Here is a 20734-nt window from a genome sequence, read left to right on the forward strand (position 1 = left end):
ATTGAAGAACAAAGGATCCATTTCCCCCAGTATAGTCACAATGAATATATCATTGTGCTCAACTGGGCAGGTCTCCATTTTGATTTTTGACTGTAATGGCTTCTATCCATTCCCTCTCTCTTTAAAAAATTATTATTTATTCTTAAACTTAGAGATTCAAATTTTCTCTCCCTCCACCACTTTTCTATTCACTGAGACCAACAAAGTATCATTTAGACATATGAAATCGTGTAAACATTTCCATATTAGCCATATTGCCTTCCCCCAAAAGTTAAAAAAAATAAAGCTAGAAAGTTATACTTTAGTTTGTACTCAGAGTTCATCAGTTTTCTCTCTAGAGGTGAAAAACATTTTTTCATCATGAGTCCTTTAGAATTATGTTGGTCATTGTATTGATCAGAATAACCAAGTCTTTCACAGCTGATTATCATCACAAATTTGCTGTTATTGTGATCTGGTTCTTCATACTTGTTTTATATCTGTTCGTATAGGTCTATGTTTTTGTTGGGGGTTTTTTAAAGGTTTTTTGCAAGGCAAACGGGGTTGAGTGGCTTGCCCAAGGCCACACAGCTAGGTAATTATTAAGTGTCTGAGACGGAATTTGAACCCAGGTACTCCTGACTCCAGGGCAGGTGCTTTATCCACTACACCACCTAGCTGCCCCCTGTTGGGGCGGGGTAAACAATTTTGCTCAACTTTTCTTAAATCATAAGAGTATTTTATCATACTCATATATTACCACAACTTATTCAGTCCTTCTTGAAATGATGAACATTCCCTCAATTTCCAGTTCTTTACCACTATAAAAAGAGTTGCTATAAATAATTTTGTACATTTAAGTCCTTTTTTCTTTTTCTATGATCTCTTTGTGGTACAGACCCAGTAGAGGTATTTCTGGGTCAAAGGAAATGCACAGTTTTATAGCCTTGGCATTGTTCCAAATTATTCTTTAGAATGATTGGTCTAGTTTATAACTCATTAGAGTTTATTAGTATACCTATTTTCCCACATTCCCTTGGAATTTGTCATTTCTGACAGATATGAAGTGATACCCCAAAGTTTTTTTAATTCTTATTTCTCTAATCAATAGTGATTTAGAGAATATATAAATTGCATTGATTTCTTCTTCTGAAAGCTATCTCTTCTTATCTTTGACTAATTGAGTAATGGTTCTTATTTTTATAAATTTGACTCAGTTCCCTACATATTTGAGAAATGGTGTCCTTTATCAGAGAAACTTGTAAAAAATTTTTGAGATTACTTCAATACTTCAATAATTTTGCAAAATTTAATTTTCCTGATTGTTTAATTAGATTTATTTTTGCTTTTGCATTGTTTGAGATCATGATTGCCACCTCTTCCTTTTTTACTTCAACTAAAGCATAATAGATATTGCTCCAACCCTTTATTTTAACTTTGTGTCTTTCCATTTCAAGTGTCTCTTTTAAACAACATATTGTTAGATTCTAGTTTCTAATCCATTCTATTTTATGGGTGAGGTATTGACTCTCTTTTCATAATTTTCTTGCATCATTCTCATTTCTTTTCCAAAGTTTCCCTCTACTATTTTTATTATTTTCCTTAATGTTTCTAGTTCTTTTAGGACTTGGGTCCAATTAGCATTTATCTTTGAGGCTTTCATTGTAGCTGGTTTCATGTTGTTTTCTTCTGAGCTTGTGCCTTGGTTTTCCCTGAGAGCATAATAACTATTTATGTCAAGTTCTTTTTTTGTTATTTCCTCATTTTCCAGTCTATTTCTTGTCTTTTAACTTTATGTTAAAGTTGTGATGTGCTCACCTGAAAGAAGGAAGACACTGTACCAAATTTCAGGTTTTTTCATTCTGTTGGTCTCAGAGCTAGTTCTTGTAGGTCTGCAAGTTTTCAGTGTTTCCAAGATGGTGTGATCTGGGGAGAGGTTTGATTATTGCTCTCTTGATGTGCACTATGGCCTTTACCCTCAAAGGGCCTCTGCTCCCCTGCAGACAGTTTCTCTTGGCTCTGGAACTGCTCCCCTACTCTCTTGCAGCCACAAATGCTAGTACTGCTCTCCACCCTGAAACCACAACCCAAAACTGTTTACATGCAATAAAGTTACCAATCAAGACCAACTGCACCCAATGCTGAAAAAGGTTGCCTGTAATCCTTTCTGACCAATTGTCTGACCCTTTGCCTTTATCATCTGAGAACTTCTGAAGTTGCTGTCCCTGAAACCTGCAGTTGGTGCTGCTGCCATGTACATATGCTCTGAAAAGGCCCCCACCTCTTGGTCATAGACCTCTTCTGCTGACCTCTTAAGTTGTCATAGGCTGGGAAAATGGCTCACCTCAAACTTTTGTTGACTCTGCTACTCCAAAATTTGATTTGAGGCACAATTTTAGAGTTGTTTGAAGGGGAAAATTAATTAGTTTAGTTATGTTGCTTCTTACACTCCACCATCTTCCTTTCCCTTCCAATCCCTCATTTTTCAGACAAGGAGATGGGGGCTTTATTAGTGAATTACCCACAATCACATTGTAATAAGAAGCAGAGCTTGGATTTGAAATCAGGCTCCCTGATCCACCGCTGTTTTTTTTATACCTTTTCTACTAGTCTCTGAAAACAAAGGGGTTTAACAAGGTGTCCTGTATGTAGACAAATACTATACAGTCTACAGAAGGAGGAGCAGTTCCGGATTCAGGTAGCAAGCATCTCTTCCTTAGGTATAGCTAGAAAATGAACCCTCCACAGAATACTAAGGAGATTGAGGTGGGGCAGGACTTCACTGGGTTTATGTGTTGGTAAGAGCATACATATGCATACAGGCATGTGAGAAGAGAGAACTCTTCCTGAGGTCTTTCACTGAGGCTAATGTGAATATCTGTTCTCCCAACAGCTCATATGTGTGACTATGCTCCAATATGTCTCCACACATGGCTAAAATGATAGCTGGGTGGTTTATGCCTAGCATTTCAGAAGATCTATTGTGTCAAGAAGTCAATTCCACCCTCTCCCCCTTGAAAAAGGAAAGGAGTGATTGGGGATACCCACTCAAAAGATGACTATCATAAGAAAAGAGTTCAGGAATACAGCACCTGAAGTCTTCTTAAATCCATGCCTGGCAAATTCTATTCTGCATGCAAAGGATTAAGAGTGTAACATGTTCTCCTTCATAGACTGAGACTCCATGAGTTGTTTTGCTAACTAACTTTGGGCCCTTCCCCAATAGGGCTTGGCACTACAGTTATTTCACACCTATCATTGGTCCTAAGTCTATAAAATCCCATTTCCTTGTCATGGTTAAGTGTGTCTCATACCACATCAAAAGGCATTCTTAGCCATAGCTAAGTTAGGACTATATATTAAGCCAATTCAAAGAATGAATGTGATTCTGTTGCTATTGTAGTTCTAGATTCTTGAGAATGTGTGTTAAAAACAAAAGGAAAAGAAAATAGCCATATTTCTTTAATGCTGTAAGGTTTACAAAGTGCTTTCTGAGGAGATAAGTAGTACTTTCTTAGAAGACAATGCACCATAATGCAAAGGGTTGGACTTGGAATCAGGAGATCTAGATTCTGATTCTGGTTCATATGCTATGTGACCTGGAGCAAGTTATTCTATCTGTTTCCTTACCCATAAAATGTAATAGACCAGATCTCAAAGTTTCCTCCCAATGAATGTATGATATGTTTGATTCTTCTCAATTACACACAAGATAACACTGAGTTTCAAATTCAGAATAACCTGACTTGTGAAGTATCAGAACCAGGATTTGTTATTTTTTAATTTAATCTAATTTTTTGTTACATTTTAAATTCTGAACTGTCTCCCTCCTCTATCTTGGGATAGAGTAGATCACCATTTGACACAGAGATAGATAGATAGATAGATAGATAGATAGATAGATAGATAGATAGATAGATTACATATGCATATATAAAATCATATTATGCATACTTCTATTTATCAGTTCTTTCCCTAGAGGGGGATGGTGTCTTCCTTCATAGGTCCTTTGTAGTTGATTTGATTATTGACAGTTCTCAGAATAACTTGGTTGTTAAGTTATTCTTCAAATATTGCTGTCACTTATATAATATTCTTATGATTCTTCTTATTTTATGCAAGTATTGCCCTGTTTTTCTAAAGTTAACTGCTCATTATTTCTTATAGCACAATAGTATTCCATCACACAAAACCAGGATTTGAATGCAAATCTCTTTACTCCAAGCTGAGTAGAGGTTAAAGAAAAGTATATGTAATCACAGCACAAATTTACTTTAATCCTAGGAGTCTGAAATAAATTCAAGAAAGAATAATTCACAGTTCTTTTCACTTGAAAGTCTCTGTTTGGGGATGCCCTGGTTTCCTTTAAAGAAAATTTTGATGCAGTCAACAAGAACTTAAGGTCATTGGGTAACCACAAGAAGGCAAAGAGGGTAATTAGCAGGGCTGAAGAGGTCTCAGGCTAAAATTTCCCCATGGAAAAAGGCTCTCTCTCCCCTTCTATTCCTTCATTTCTGCTACTTAGGGTTTCTGTTAGAGAAGCATCAGCTAAAGGGACAGGAGGTGGGGAATTCATCAAGTCTTCAAGTTCAGTCTAGGGCTGAAAGAAATATAGTTAATTCCATTGTTTGAGGCAGTCTTGATCCCAGACAGGAGAGAAGCAATAGGAGGACATATCTTTCCAAAGCATACAGAGAACATGATCTTCATGTTCACTTAGAATAGGAAGAACTTACTGAATATTAAACTTTAAAAGGGGGAGGGAATGAGAGAATTTATAATAATGCTACAAAGAACTTTCCTCAAAACAATCCTGTGAGGTGAAGAGTACTAGCATTATTAATCCCTATTTTACACTTGAGGAAACTGAGGCACAAAACCATCCAATGATTTTGACTTGCCTGAAGTTACTCATTGTTAGAGCCAGGACTCTTGATTACCAGAGCTCTTTCCTCTATCCCATACTGCTTCTTAAGTTGTAGTTTTCTCTGCTTTGTTCTCCTGTGTCCAGGAGAGAATTTTGTGATTTTGCTCAAGAGTTAGGGTGATGGCATTGTAAAAATCCATGCTGTGTTTCTATCATTCGGTGACTCTAAAAGTTATATGACATCTAAGGGTCTCTTACCCCATTTAGCCATTTCATTTCCTGCCTGGAAGTTCCTGGACAGGTTTGGTTCTCCAGGGATTCCTCTTTCCCTGGTGGCTGGTCAATGTTTACAGCACCTCATGCATCCCAGAGATGGAGCATTCCACTGGCTGACATGGCTAGGGTTATGAAGCCAGCTGGGCTACAATTTCTCCATGTTCTTTCTGATGCCTTTGTCCCATACTGCTCCCTCTGTCCCAGCACTCTCCAGATCACAGACATCCAGACTGCTAACTGCCTGATTACAGCATGCAAATAAGGCCTGTCTGCTCAACTAGGATTGGCTGTCTAGTTTATGCAAATCAGCTCACCCAGAATTTACCTGGTTGGAAAGAGTTAAAATGCTGCCCCAGAGAAAAGGGGGGTAAGGGGGGGTCAGCATAATTTGAATAAAATATTCTTCTGTCTTTAACTGATTCAATATTTGGGTGATTTAATAAGGAGAGGAGCCAGGAGACACAGTGAGTTAGTTCAAAGTTGTTTTTCCCCATCACTCTGCCGACCCTTGGAAGATTCTTCAGGTCTGATAGGTGGTGGTAGCGTCAGTTTTGGGTAAATGTTTAATTTATTGGGGGGGGGGGGGAGAGAGAGAGAGAGAGAGAGAGAGAGAGAGAGAGAGAGAGAGAGAGAGAGAGAGAGAGAAAGAGAAAGAGAGAGAGAGAGAGAGAGGAGAGGAGAACTGGCAAGTATTTGATAGCTGTTCTATGGCCATTTAGATAGGACTAAGGCCCTTACACCACACACACACACACACACACACACACACACACACACACACACACACACACACACACACAGAGCAGGATGATGAGAGAACAGAATGCTCCTAGGAACAGAAATCTCCTGGGAGAGGGCCAAGGTGGGGAGTGGGAAGCTTAGTCCCTAGCAAGTTAGCTACCCTCCTCTGGCAAGGGAGGAGTTGGCATGAGAGAGATGAGATGTTAGAGCACTTGGGTTATGCTCTAATACACTCACTTTCCAGTCTAGAGTTTTATGGCTAGGGTTCAAAAGTCTGGGAATATTTTCTACCCCTTTTCAAAAACAAAATGAACCTCTATCTCCCTACCCCAGAAGAGGACAAGATGAAACAGATTGTGAAAGAAGAGGGCATCTTCTCCCTGCTGTACTGCATTCTCCTTTTAAAATATTTACCAGCTGAGCCCTGGTGATGGAAAGTTATAGAAAATGAATGTTACAAAAGATGAGAGACCCAAAAGCAGTTCTGCAGGAAGGGGAAAAGAAAGGAGAGAGAGAGAGAGAGAGAGAGAGAGAGAGAGAGAGAGAGAGAGAACGAGAACACAGCTCACCCACTGTAGAGGGGAACTGTACCCCAAGCTTATGAATATTCTAATGGTTGTATATGCAGGAATAAGGCATTTGAAAGTCTGATGGTTGTTGTAATTACACATTCATTTTTGCTGTTTAGTTAAAGCCACACATGTCATTGCATGACAAGTTGTGACCTATCATTAAAATCAGCTGTGTTTTCTTTGCAGATATCAAGATGAATGGGGATGTGGCAGATTCTACGGACACTCGCAATGCCCTTAGCCAAGTGGAGACAGGTAAGGGGATCCTCCGTCTCCTGTACCATTATCCCTAAGCAGCCTGGGTGGAAGACAAGGGACAATAAGGCCTGGGGAAGAACAGAGAAGCTGAAAGTTACAGATAACATACAATGTATGGATTGTATTCCTTTTTTCTTGCTTGCTGTTCCCCACCCCCCCACCCCCAGTCAGACAGCCCTATTACATCCTGGTAAATTGAGCCTCCTAGAAAAAGAAAGAGAGGGAGAGAGACCTGTGCTAGAACACTAAAGTCTCTCAGTGATTATTTGCTGATCTGAATAGAAAGGTAGTCACTGAAATATTAGGGAATGCTTATTACTCCTAGGAAGAGGTCAAAACCTGGGAAAAACAGGTGAAAGATGAGGTTCACACTCAATTTGTATTTCTGACATCACTAACATCAGACCACCTGCAATTAACCAAAGAAGAAAAATTCAGATTTAACAGAAGAGGGATGACTTGATGGTCCAATTCAAGGGAAGCTCAAAGGAACATGTCATCTGAATGTTTGTTTCTCAAGTCAGCCAAATGGGCTCAGGGTGACATAGAGGAGATAGAGGAGTCAGCTCTGCAAAATCAAGACTGCCAAAAGCTTCCTAAGAAATGAGAATATATTTTCCTAACTTGATAGCTTTTTAGTCCTAGTAGAAATTTTATGTGCAAAACTCTTACAGAATTTTTTAAGCCTAAAGGCTTAAATGTAAACTTCTTAAGGGTGAGGTGAAGACAGTTTTTTTTTTCTTTTGTCTTTGCTTCCCCGAGCCTAGTACAGTGCCTTGTAGGTGGTAAGTATTTAATAAATGTTTATTAAAATGGATTGAAAGGGTGGGTGTAAAGTAATGGGAACATTAGAGCATCTCAAAGACACTACAATTAGTCTTTCATCTGAATCATTAGGGCCAGAAAAGTAAGAAGCCAAAAAGGTTTATTAAATCCCCTGGGTATCCCTAGGCCTAAGATCTTTTCTCATTTTCTTCAGGAGTTACACCCCTCCCTTGCTCTTCTAAGCATAAAATTTCATTCTGAGAGTTCATTTCTCAAGAGCAGGGATCAGACATACCTGGAAGAAAAGAACCTTCCTGCTCCTCATCCAAATGTTGAAATGGACTCATATTCTAATTTTTTTAGTGGGGTTGGAGGAGAGGAGGTTTGAAGAATAGACACATGCAGTCTTTTTTTATTTAGTTTTCTGTACTTGGGCAAGATGGGGAGCTGTGTTGTAATAAGGCATTGTTTTTGCTAATAGATTTGAAGTTTTGAATGTCGGCCCTTGTCCCCTTTACAGAACCATTCTTTCTTCAGAGAAAATATCTACCCTGGCTCCTGCTTGAGGAAACAACCCAAACAGGGCTTTAGAATCTGTGGGAGTTTAGCTAAGAAATAAAGGGGTAAAGGTCCCTTCTCTGATGCAATTGCAACAAAAGATGTTATGTGTAACCTGCAATGTGTGGCCATTAGGGACTTGGGTGTCTCCCTAGAAGTTAGGCAGGGTTCCTCTACTATTGGCTACAAAGTTGTTCTCTTCTTCATTCACCCCTGTCCTTCTTAAAGGATTAGCATTCTATTACAGGACCCTTAGAGGTTAAACTAGGAGTTAGAAATTCCTTCCAACTCTAAAAATTCTGTGATTCTGAGATTCTTCTTTCCTGTTAAGAGGTTGTATCATTTGTATTGTTCAGGAAATCAAGGACTCAGTGAAAATAAACTTAATAGGGTCCTCCAGAACCCAGAATTTTTCTTTCCAGGGCAGACCTGGACCAAAATGAGTTGATCATCCAAATAATTGCATGTTTTTGAGGGCTGAGAAAAGAGGTAGCTAATTAAAGTAACCAAACTTCCTGGAAAGTCATTCTGCTTTTTTTTTTTATTAACAGAGGAAGGCTTATTATGAGTCACAATGGTTACTGATTTGGTTTAAAGGCTACCTTTGGGTTTTTAAAAGACAGAATCACCTTCCCAGCAGTTCATGAATTAAGGTTTGGTTTTAAAGGAACTATAAACAAAAGCACCCTAGAAAGTCCCAGCACTCCCTGAGAACAGCTTCTGTACTTAGTGAATTCCCCAATAGTTACCTAGTGAAAAGAGTGAGGAAAGGATAACAGTGTTTTCACCTGGAGTACCAGGGTTTTCTGAATTCAGTTTTTTTCACCTTCCTCTCTCTCAACTCCTATCTCATCAATGGTATTTCTTTACCCTGGATAGGTGAGAGAAGGATAGGGATATTATATAGTGTTTTCACTGAGTTAATATCTGAGAATTAACTCTAACATCCATAATCTCCCCATCCTTCCCACCCCCACCCCATAGAACCTACAATATAGGCACAATAATTGTTTACTTTTAAATGTTATAGATTTTAACAAAGATCTTTCCTTACAGCAGTCCCAGAAGGGAGCTAGGGCAATTATGACTTCGAGGATTTGTGGTTTCATCTAGATGGGTGCACTTCTCCGTGGAAGAGCAGAGGGCTTCTTAAGTAGCTGTGCCTGTAAATATTATATTACTCACAGCTCATTCCAGTGATTTAAGAGGCATTCATTAATCACCAGGCACTATGCTGAGAATTGAAAAGACAAAGACAAATCAAAACAGTTCCTGCTCTCAATGAGTTTATGTTCTACTAGAGGAAACAACATCTTAGTCAGCTAAATTGACACAAAATATTTTAAAAGAAAATATAAAGTAGATATATGACTTAGTGGGTAGAGCATTGGACTTGAAGGCAGGAAGGCCTGGATTCAAATCCAAGCTCAGATACTAGCTATGTGACCCTGGGCAAGTCACTTAACCTGTTTGCTTCAATTTCTCATCTGTAAAATGAACTGGGGAAGGAAATAGTGTCTTTACCCAGAAAACCTCAAATGGGATCACAAAAAGTTAGAGATGCCTGAAAATAACTGAATAACAAAATTGCAGCTATTTCAGGGGGAATGTCAGAAAATTAGTGTTATTTGGAAGGAGTTGAGCAAGAAGTGGCACTCAAATTGAGCCTCCAAGGAAACTAGAGATTCCAAGAGACAGAGTTGAGGAGCACATGCATTTTCAGGCAAGTGGGACAGCCTATGCCCAGGTACAAAGGGCATGTTATGACATGGGAAGGGCAAGCAGGCCAGTTTGATAATTTGGGTTATGCATGAAGAGGAGGAACTTGAGGTAAGTGGACAAGAGTTTTAAATACCAGAAAGAAGAGTTTGTGTTTTATCTTAGAGAATTTGGATGAATATTATTAATGTGGCAGTGATGAGAACAATGGATTAGAGAGAGGACAGTATGGAAGCAGGGAGACCAATTGGAAGCTATTACAAATATTCATAAGTGCAGAAATGAGGACTTGAAGAAGAATGATGACTGCAGGCAAAGAGGGCATAGAAATTAAAGATATGGAATTATAAATGGACAAGACCTGGCAAACAATTGGATTGGTGAAAGGAAGAAAGAGAAGGGGAAGTTTGACATATGATGCAAAGATTGTAGATACGGATGAGTAGAATGATGGTGATGCCCTCAACAAAGTAGGAAAGTTAGAAAAAAGAATTGGGCAAAGTCTGTCGCCCGATTTTTACTTTAAGTCCTTCTGTCTTGGAAAGACCTTCCATTGGCATAGGTTTCAGGTGTCACAATGACACTGTGACACAATGAGGCATTGGGTTTTGGGGTAGTAGAGCACAAGTATTATTATCCCCATTTTCTAGATAAGGAAACTAAGATACAAAGATTAGGCACATTATCAGGTTAAGGATTTGCTAACCTACACTGGTCATGATTTTAGCATAGTCTTGATGACATTATTTAATAATAATGAAATAATATTAACATTAAATTAAAATAATATTAAAATAATAATAGGCAATATAGTATAATGGCAAAAACACTGGATTAGGAGGTAAGAGACTTGATTCTATTTCCAGTTCAGACAGACACTGACTTTTTGTTTTGGCAGAAATCATTGCTGGACTAGATAATCTCTAAAGTCTCTTCTAGTTCTAACATGTTAAGATTCTAATAAGAAAAACTCACATTTATAGGAATTTCTTTTAACTTTTCTGAACATTTTATTCTGTGTGTGTGTGTGTGTGTGGGTGGGTGTGGGTGGGTGTTAATATAGATTTCTTGCCTTCTCTCTCCACTTTCCTTGGTGTTATCCCAATTGCCTTCCTTCTTCAAGTTTTCTCCACCTCATTCTTTCCATTTCCCTCTCCTTGCTTTCTTTCTTTTCCTCTCCTCTCTGATCCAGTTGGATGACTGGGAAAATAGTAAGGCAAGAGTGTGGATGCAGGAGACAGGGAGGGATAAAACCTGAGAAAGCCAGACAGTTGATACACTTGGGCAGAGGACAAGAGTTGTGGAGAGTAGCTCTCAATTGTTCAAGATGTCAACAGATTAGTCAGAAGAGTAAAGCCTTTAGTGATTTGAGAAAATATGAGTTGATCTAGGAGGTTGAAAGCTTTATCTATCTTTATCTAAGATTGCCTGAAAAGGAAGGAAAAGTAGTGTCCCCCACTTCCTCCTTCTACCTTCAGAGTCATGGAGAATAGAAAGAAACTTGAAGTTAAGGTAACACACCCTCTCCCTATTCCCTACAACAACCAGTCTCTGGCTCTTTGTCAGGGTGTCCTAGTTAGGGAGATTTTTCTAAATGCAGTTGAATGTGGAGCAAGTAGTTTTATTTTTCTATCTTGTACTATCCTAGAACTTGGAAAGGATTCTACTTGCTCTCTTTACCTTCTCCCTCATCCCAGTCTTTTCCAAAATGTTGGAAAATTCCAGAAGGTAATGGTTACTAGATAGAAGCAACAGTTAAGTGGGAGTTTCTGCAGATCACAGAGAGAAGTGATGGCATGTTGACTTCCTCTTCTCTCTTTTTTTTTTATTTTTTTAGATTTTTCAAGGCAATGGGGTTAGCTTGCCCAAGACCACACACGGTTAGGTAATTATTGTGTCTGAGGATGAATTTGAACTCAGGTACTCCTGACTCCAGGGCCAGTACTCTATCCATTGCGCCACCTAGCCACCCCAACTTCCTCTTCTTGTGACTATTATATATACTAACCTCAACTTTTCCGTCTGTGAAATGATATCTTCCTTTCAGGATATATGGTATATTCTGAAGGAATTTAGCACTCTACTGCTTAGAACTGGAAGGAACCTTAGAAATCTTCTAGTACAATATGGATTACAAAATTTGATAAATACCTATGAAGAATAAAAACCATCAGGGACCATCTTTGAGTTGTGCCCTAAGTGAATGCCTACCTTGTCTATCACCTTGGCTCTAGGCAAGATTATTGTAATAAGGAGTAAGCATTGTGCCAAAGGGAAAGGGGTGGATCCAGGAAAACCAATGAATCAGGGTTTAGATAGGTATGCTGTTTATAACTATCCAAGGAAAGAGAAAGCTGGAGATGAGAAGCTGAAAAGCAGTTAGATTTGAGAAAGAATTATATGAAATATCATGATAATGATACTAAAGAATTAGGGATAAACAAATTCTCATCCTGAGCTCCTATTCAGATGGGATTGTATGTGTGACAACACATTGAAAAACAAACCCTGCCAAAGAAAAGAAATAGATCCAGATGATTCCTTTGTTGTTCTGGAAAGAACACCAGCCTGGAAGACTGGAGAGCTAAAACTTCAAGGTTTGGGTCTACCTTCAACTGATTAGCGTTGAAAATAAGAAGGTTGCAGTAGATGTTCTCTATGGTTCCTTCCAGCTTGTTTCTATTATATAGAGGATTATCATATTACATATTATATATAAATAAATATACACATATGATTTTTTTAGCAAGGCAATGGGGTTAAGTGGCTTGCCCAAGGCCACACAGCTAAGTAATTATTAAGTATCTGAGGCTGGATTTGAACTCAAGTACTCCTGACTCCAGGGCGGGTGCTCTATCCACTGTGCCACCTAGGCACCCCCCACATATGAGTTTTACAATATTATTGTGTCATAACCAAAGGTGTGTGGGTATTCAACAACCAGCTCTAAAAAAGGTATAAGCACAATATACATTGAAATTTAACCTGCATTATTAACATTTTCCCCATCACTATTTAAAATGAAGGAATCTATAAAACAATAAATCAAGCATGGATTTGAGGGATTTGAGGATTTCAGAGATATATAAATGAACACATTTAACAACCAGCTCTCCAGCACACTCCAGTACACCATTGTTTATATTTTGTACTCTTAATTTCCCTATGCTTGCATTTCTTCTTGTTGAAAAGAATAGGTCATACCAGCTTCTCCTCCAAACTATTTCTATAGGGAAAGGAATAAGCATTTACTAAATGCTTGCTATGTGCCAAACACTCTAATAAGCACTTTACAAATATTATTTCATTTGATCCTTGAGACAACCTTGGAGCCTTGGGAGCCTTGCTCTAATTCTAGCACTTAAGCACTAGGACATCTATTTTACAACTGAAGAAACTGAAGTAGACAGAGGTGATGTGATTTGCTGAGGGTGATACAGCTAGGAAGTATCTGAGGCCATATTCAACTCAGGTCTTTGTGACTCCCTAACCATTATTCTATCCACTGTGCCATCTAGCAACATTTGTTTAAGGGAATCTATGAAACTGTCTTAGGCTAAAAAGGATCTGAAAGGTCATCTTATTCATTTCTACAACTGTAATGCTTTCTTAATTTATTTCAGAAGTTAAGACTTTTTCAAAGTGAATATTTTCACCCTCTTACAAAAAGAAGATAATTCCATAGTCTTCCTTGGTCACTAATTCATACATGATTTCAATATTAATGTTATTCTTAATGTTTAGCTCAAATCTTTGATGATATAGCCAAAATTTTGTCATATTATTCTGTCATTATTGTAAGAGAAAATTATCCATCATTTTCATCTTCATTCCACCACCACCTTACTTCCATTCAATCCAATTTAGTTTTTTTTTTTAAATTTTAAGTACCTATTATATGCCAGGCAACATACTAGGACAGGGCATGAATTTCTTTAAAATAAGACTGGTAGGCACCTTATATCTATGTTTCTAAGTAATCTGGGCAACCCATGTCATTTTCCTGGAAGAGTTGTATCAGAAGTCATATGTCTACCCCAGCTTTGTGGGTAATTCAGGAACATTGATGTTCCAGATGAGTTAATCATTTTTTCCTCTTCTATTTTGAGATTTCTGTCCCTGTTGGCATTTCATAACTGGTGGAGTTCTTTACCCCCATATTCATGGATAAGAAGTGGATGAGGTAGTAGTCACCTTACTTTTCCATCACCGTGGCAAGGAGAGAGGGAGTTTATTTCACAAATTCATTGCCCAGAAGAGTAGGACAATTTCACAGAGGCAGACTTACCAACGGGGCAGAATGTTCAGGGGTGCCAGACCAATGCTGCTCCCCCTTTCCCTGAAAGAAGCCAAAATTGCAGGTTCACCATAGACCAGGGTTACACATTTTCTGATCTATGAGGCAGTCGTTCTTCTCAAAAACAAATGAAAAGACCAACTCAAAAAATCACTAAGCAGAGAAAAGGGAATCAAAAGTAAATTAAGCAAAAAAAGACATAAATAAGAAAGAGAGGATTGAACAAGCCACCACTATCACAAAACAGAAATCCTTTCTTTCGTATCCCATCAAAAAAGAAAAAGAAAAAGAAAGAAGTAGAAAGAGACCTACTACCAACCATCTTCCCTTCCCAGTTCAGTTTACCATTTGGAAGGACATTTGGGACTTGAGGTGGATATGTGTAACCTGGGAGTGTAGAGTTAGAAAGTGGGAAAAGCTTAGAGGGAATGACCAGGGTTTTTGTGGTTGGTCACCCAGGCTGAAGCTTGACTGACTTGAATAACCTCAAGCATGAGTTGTATCTAGGTTGGTTTATCTCTTTGAAGAAAGAGGCTATTGGAGGGAGGCAGAGGTTGTAGAACAATTGAAGGTAGCTCTTGGAAGCTGTTGATTTCTCTGGTCAGGTGAGGCATGAGCCTCAGGGGGAATAGAGTCCTTGGGTGTTCCCCTTAGTGAGGTAGAATGTAGGAGTAGAAATAAACAAAATATGTAGATTCTTTTCCCAGTTGGATAGAAAATTCCTTGTGTATCTTAGGCAAGTCACTTAAGTTCTCTTGGATCTCTTTTATCTCTTACAAGAAATGGGAAGGTTTACTAGAGAATCCCTAAAGAACTTTCCAGCTCCAAATTCTTTTGGTCTATAATTCCTCCTCCCAATTTCATAGTCATTCATGGGGAGGATTAAAGGCAAGCAATTTGAGTTTAAAGGAAAGAGGAGAGAGAGAGAGAGAATGAGAGAGAGAGAGAGAGAGAGAGAGAGAGAGAGAGAGAGAGAGAGAGAATGAGAATGCTAATTTAAAAAATAAAATAAAATAAAGTTGACACAACCAGAATTTGGCATTTTAACTTTAGATATCCAAAGATACCTGTCCTCTGATATAAATGAAGTAGTGTTTTAAGGATTTCTCTGAGTATAATATATGGAAAATTAATCTTAGATCAAGCAATAATTTAAGAGCTAAAGTTTAGTAAGTAATATACTGAGTTATATCTAGGTATTTATTAAATCCTAGTTATTTTAATATTGGTTAATAGCAACTTAACATTTATCATAATATCTTAACATTTTCTTACAATAGGATTTGTTTTGCTTTAAATCTTGCTAAAAGAGAAAAAGGAGAGGAGAAAGTGGAGAAAGTACTTCACTACTGGAGTGTAAGCTAAGGTTTACCTCTCTGTGTAATGGACTTAGTATCTCTACTCTCTTCAGATCAGTATCTTGAAAGGGTTTTCAATAATGGGAGAGGAGATGACAGAATATAGAATTTGGAGTCAGAAAATCTGAGTTTCCATTCAAACTCTTCTGCATACTACCTGTGAGATCTAGTTAGTGCAAGTCTCCTCACATTTTTTATCTGTAAAATGAGAGGATTTTATTAAATGACTTATAAGGTCTCTTCTATAGGCCTATATTCTCTTCAGTTCTGCCTGAGATCATCTAGACCTGGACCATTTACCCTCCAATATGAGTCCAAGGCTCTGGAGAAGCTGTAAGCTAAGAAGAATATCTTGAAGTCAATCAAACAGAATGTCAACCTAATTCTTTCCTGAAGCTGACCTTGTAGTCTCATTTGGCAGATGCTGGGCCAGAGTCTACCTGGAAGAAATCACCCTCAGAATAGGGAGGAGTGACTTTCCTACCCTACAGGGAATTTTCTGGGGTTAAAGCCTCTCCTACTTCCTTTCTTCCTCCTTAGAAAAGTAGAAGTGCAGGTTTCCCTCTCCTGGGCTATGGTCCCATTGCCCTCCAGGGTGAAAAAGGGAAGTTTGCTAGGAAGTTAGGGGGCCCAGAAGAGAGAAGCCCCTCTTGCCAAGTCCTGAGCATGGGAAACAGCCTTGTGGGCCTCTCCCAAAAAGCGTCGGTGCTGTTGACTCAAAAAAATAATAGGTGTTAATTTGTATACTGGTTTGCATCTAATTTCCATGCAGTTCCTTTAATGTTAGACTACTAGAGCCCTAAACTTGGAGTCAAAAAACCTGGGTTCAATACCCAGCTCAAAAGAGTCACTGGCTGTGCATTCTTGGACTGCGTTTCTTTTAGGCCTTGGTTTTTTTCATCTGTAAAATGAGGGGGTTGGAAGACGATTACTAAGGTGCCTTTCAATCCTAACATCCTATATATTCTGTAAAAAATAAAATAAAAAATCTCCATGCCAGAGAAAATATAGGTCCCCAATCCTGCCTTCTTTGTTCTTCTTGTCCCTAGTTTGTTCCAGGTTGGAAAAAACAAAATTCATTTGTTACGTTAGATTCATAGCCACTTAAACTGGATGGGACTTTAACTATCACCAAGTGTAACCCCTCATTTTACAGATGAGGAAACTGAGGCTACAGCTTTCATTCCACTGCTCTGACTGACTAGTCTAGATCTGCACCATGGGTGGAGAGCCTCCTGGTCTTCCAAGGCCAGCTCAAGAGAGCCTCCGCCATGCTAAGGATGAAGACCATGGCAGCATGCCTGTCTCCCTGACTCCCAGAGCAGCTTAGGGAAGAATAGAGCAAAGATCAAGGCAAGTGAGGGCGCAGGAAGGGCCAGAGCAGAGGCGCAGAGTAGAGCTAAGGAGCCAGGAAAGGGGAACCTGGCGGTTGCTATGACAACAAGGCTTCAGCCTTGATTTGCATAGGGCGCTCATTTCCCTACTGCAGCCCAGTGCGAGGCCCTACAAATTTCCATATCTCTGCCTCAGAGCCTGCTGGGGGCTTAAGGGGAGGGGGGAGAGGTCATTTGAAATTCAAATGAGGATGATTAAGGTTTTCTCCAGGAGGGAAGCGAGGACAAAAGGGGTTAAAGCCGCCTAGCAAATGTCTGTCTCCTTAACTGAAAGTTATCTAAGGGAGGGGCCCACCTGACTGGCTCCTCTCCAATGCCTCACGTTCCAAGCCTGCCATCCCTCCTACGGCCAGGACCAAGATACCCCATCTCCCACGATACCCCATCTTTATGCAGTCTTTCTAAGACAGGTATTTCTAGACAGAAGTTTCTCTGAACAGAACTCCTATCAGCTGAAACCTGTTTTTCACTTTGCCTCTGACCCTCCAAGAAAACAGGGTCAAGCCATTCTCTCCACTCTATGAATGTCTACATCTTATCTGTTTGTAATGAACTTAGTATCTCCACCAGCATCATGAAGGGATTTGTGATCATGGGAGAGGAGAGATGATGTAGGAGTCAAAGGACTTTCTACGTGAGGACCCTAAAATAAATTGCCTGTTTCCAAGCCTTTGTTTCTTGCTAAAACTCTTTTGTAAAGGCCTTTCCAGATCAAAAGCCTATGGTTTTGTGAACGAGAAGGTGTTGAACCCCTTAAGGAAGTCAGCCTGGATTGTCAGATATCAGAAACTTAACCCTGAGAGTTAGACCCTTGAGTCCAGATTTAAACTCTGACCCCTGCCTTACTCTTTGATCATGGGTGGTCAAGTCTCTCTGAGTCCTGGTTTCCCCATCTGAAATAGAGTTGCTGTATGCCAATAGTGAACTGGATACTAGAATTGGAGTCAGAGAGCTAGCTCATAATCATTGCTTTGCTACTGAGTGATGACAAGTAAGTCATTCATCTCTGGGGCCTCAGTGTTCTCATCTATAAAATGGGAGGTTAGTAATGATAAACTAAATCATCTTAATGCCCCCTCCAAAAATCACATTCTGTAAGAAAAGCCCTGACTCTTCCCTGTCTCCGTGATGACAACAGAACAAATAAAATGATATCTATAAGGAAAAAAAAACATTTATGTGTGTAAATTTATGTTCTCCGGATTCCCAGAGAGCCTCAGATGTGGTAGGAATGGGATCTCTGCCCTACAATTCCCTAATGTTTAGAATCTGAGGGATAAAAGATTCCTGTCCCAAAAATAGCTACAGGAACTTTGAAAAAAGTTCCTGCTTCTCATTTTGCTGCAGAGAGGGTCTAGAAATGTTCTGTGAAGGGAAATCCTGCAGGACTGGAATTGGAGTTCAGTGGATATAATTCCCCTATAGACATGTGCTCTGAATTCAAATCACAACTCCTCTACTGTGACTTTAGGTAACATACTTCACATTTCTGGGTCTCTGTTGACCTGTGTTAAAAAAAAAATTCTTTTGATTCAGAAATCTATAATCAAAAGTTGTTACGATTTATCAATCACCCCTAGAATACAAGGGATGTCCAGCCTATATTCAAGTGTCCTATGTCCATATGATGCCGAGAACCATGAGCATAGGGAATATTGAAATTAATTGGAAACACAATTTTGTAAATCTTCATTCTTCCTCTATCACTCAGTCAAAATCCTCAGTCTTGACCTCCAGTGTAACCTTGGCCATGTTCTCATGAGTAAGGCAAGCTAGGTTATATGGGCTCTGAAACAACATCAGAGAGCACCTAGACACGAATCTAAGACCCTCGACCCCTCCCCAAAAGGTAAACTCTGCAATGCAGAACTTGGACAACTCCCAAGTCACCACCTCTTCCCATGGACCCTAAGGGGGGAATTTAAGGAGATTTGGGGAGGGTGAGACTCGGGGCTTTTGAACTTCTGCTTAACCTGGCAGCCACCCTGCCAGGATTAATTAGCAATCCACATGGTTTTTTCTTTAATCTCTCCCTAACTTTTCTGTCACTTTCTTTTGTGCTGTAACTTCTTTTTAATAAATCTCTATGTTCTTTTTACACCTGCATTCCTGGGTCCAGTAGTGATTCTTCACAGGAAACACCGAACACATTGGCTATACTTAGACTTCTGAAAATCTCTTCAGTCTGTGATCTGTATCAAGAATCAATTCCAACTAAAGAAAATGAGGGAGGAAAAGAACATCCAGGGCTTGACCAGAGCCTTCTCTGCATAGAAAATGAGCAAAGGATGTTTTAATAGGTCTAGGAGGAACCTTGGATATCATTTAATTCAACTTCCTTCTATTAGAGATAAGGCACAAAGATCCCACACCTGGCATTGAAAGCCTTGAGAAAGTTTTTATTTCTATAATACTTTCTAGTTGAATTCACTCTTCTTTATGGCTGTCCTGTTAGATCAGTTGTACAAAGATAATGAAGAGATTACGGGTCTCTTGTAAGGAGAACTGGGTTGAAATCCCAGCTTCATGACTTATTAGCTATATGACTTTAGACAAGTCACTTAAAATCAGGTCTTAGTTTCCTTGTCTGAACTTTTGACCACATGATCCTACGAACTTTGATACTCTGATTCTAGATCAAGGGCTCTTGCCCCTATACCACATTGCTACAGAGGTCCCTGGACTCATCATGTCGCAGCTAGATAGTAGCAACTGCCAACTCAAATACAGCTAGCACTTGGGCACCCATGGACTCCTCTGTTTTTTGACTATCATCTCCTAAAACATCTTTGTGACTCCTAATATAGTGCCACACATCTTCTGACCCCCTTTTGCAGTGGTAAATAGATTTCTATAGATTATATCTACATCTCACCTGTCATCTTTCCCTGTCTCTAGAACTTTTCTTTTCCAGTATCCCACAAGCATGGACAACTCTCCTGTGGAGACTGCAAATCTTGCTCATCCCCTCATAGGCATGAATGTCCCACAGTAGGAGTTCAAAATTTGTTTCTTGGTAGTTCTTGTTTCTCTTCCATGGTGCCAATTGTTCTCAAGCTCCCAGGAGAGACTTTAGCCTTTACTCCATACACAGTATATGGGAAGACTTTTCTTGACCTGGTGTGAAAACAAGATGAATGCCTTCAGTACCATTCATCCAAACATTTATTGATTACTTTTTCTGTGCCAGAAACTGAATTAGATGCTGGGGATAAAAGGAAAACAAATACAAGAATGATCCCTGCTTGCCTTCAAGGATCTTAGATTTGATAGGAAGAATAAGTTCTCTTTAAACACTACATTGACTCTTCTAGACTCCTTTTAAAACTGGTGGGGGAGTTGACTGGTAAGGGAGGAAACTTCATTGAAAGACTACTACTTCCACAGCCCTATTTAGGAGCTGTCTCCCACCGTATTTGACAGAGTCCTTGCCAATTAATGGCTCATGGGTGGCAGGCAGGGTGGGAGGAGGGCTGGGTTGAGACTTATCTTGGCTTTGTCAGGGCCGGGTTCTCAGAAGACTGGGGCAAGAGGTCTCTGTGACGCCAGGCACACCCAGCAGACTTCCCTGGGGATGCTTGGGGGAGGGTGGGACTCAGCACTTCTACATTTTAAATAAGCCCTATCCCAGAAACATAGGATGGTTTCTCTACTTACAATTTCAGCTTCTATTTCTCCTTCGTCCAAGACCCCACACTCTTCTTAAGACACCAAAACTAACTTCTCAAAGTATCCTTATGTTTTAAGAGACGCAAAATGAGAAACCAAGGTGTTAACATGGAATCCTAACTTTTCCCCATTATGTGATCTTGGGCAAATGGCTTAACCTAACAATCCCCATCTCTCTAATGATAATAACATCGTGGTACATTTAAATACCATTCAATGTCAATAAAGCATTTTGCTCACAACAACCTGTTGAGTTAAATAATGTAATATTATTATCTTCA

The 20734-nt window shown here is 39.3% G+C and overlaps 1 protein-coding gene across 2 annotated transcripts in view; it reads left to right on the plus strand.

The window, feature by feature from the left end:
* POU2F3 (POU class 2 homeobox 3) overlaps positions 1-20734 on the plus strand; it is a 90944-nt gene that overhangs the window by 5081 nt on the left and 65129 nt on the right. For both annotated transcript variants that reach the window (XM_074215279.1, XM_074215278.1), the window contains exon 2: positions 6622-6690. In XM_074215279.1, coding sequence (XP_074071380.1) covers positions 6622-6690 — 69 coding nt within the window. The remainder of the gene's footprint in view (positions 1-6621; positions 6691-20734) is intronic.

Source organism: Macrotis lagotis, chromosome 1 (genome assembly GCF_037893015.1).
Source record: "Macrotis lagotis isolate mMagLag1 chromosome 1, bilby.v1.9.chrom.fasta, whole genome shotgun sequence".
NCBI lineage: Eukaryota > Metazoa > Chordata > Mammalia > Peramelemorphia > Peramelidae > Macrotis > Macrotis lagotis.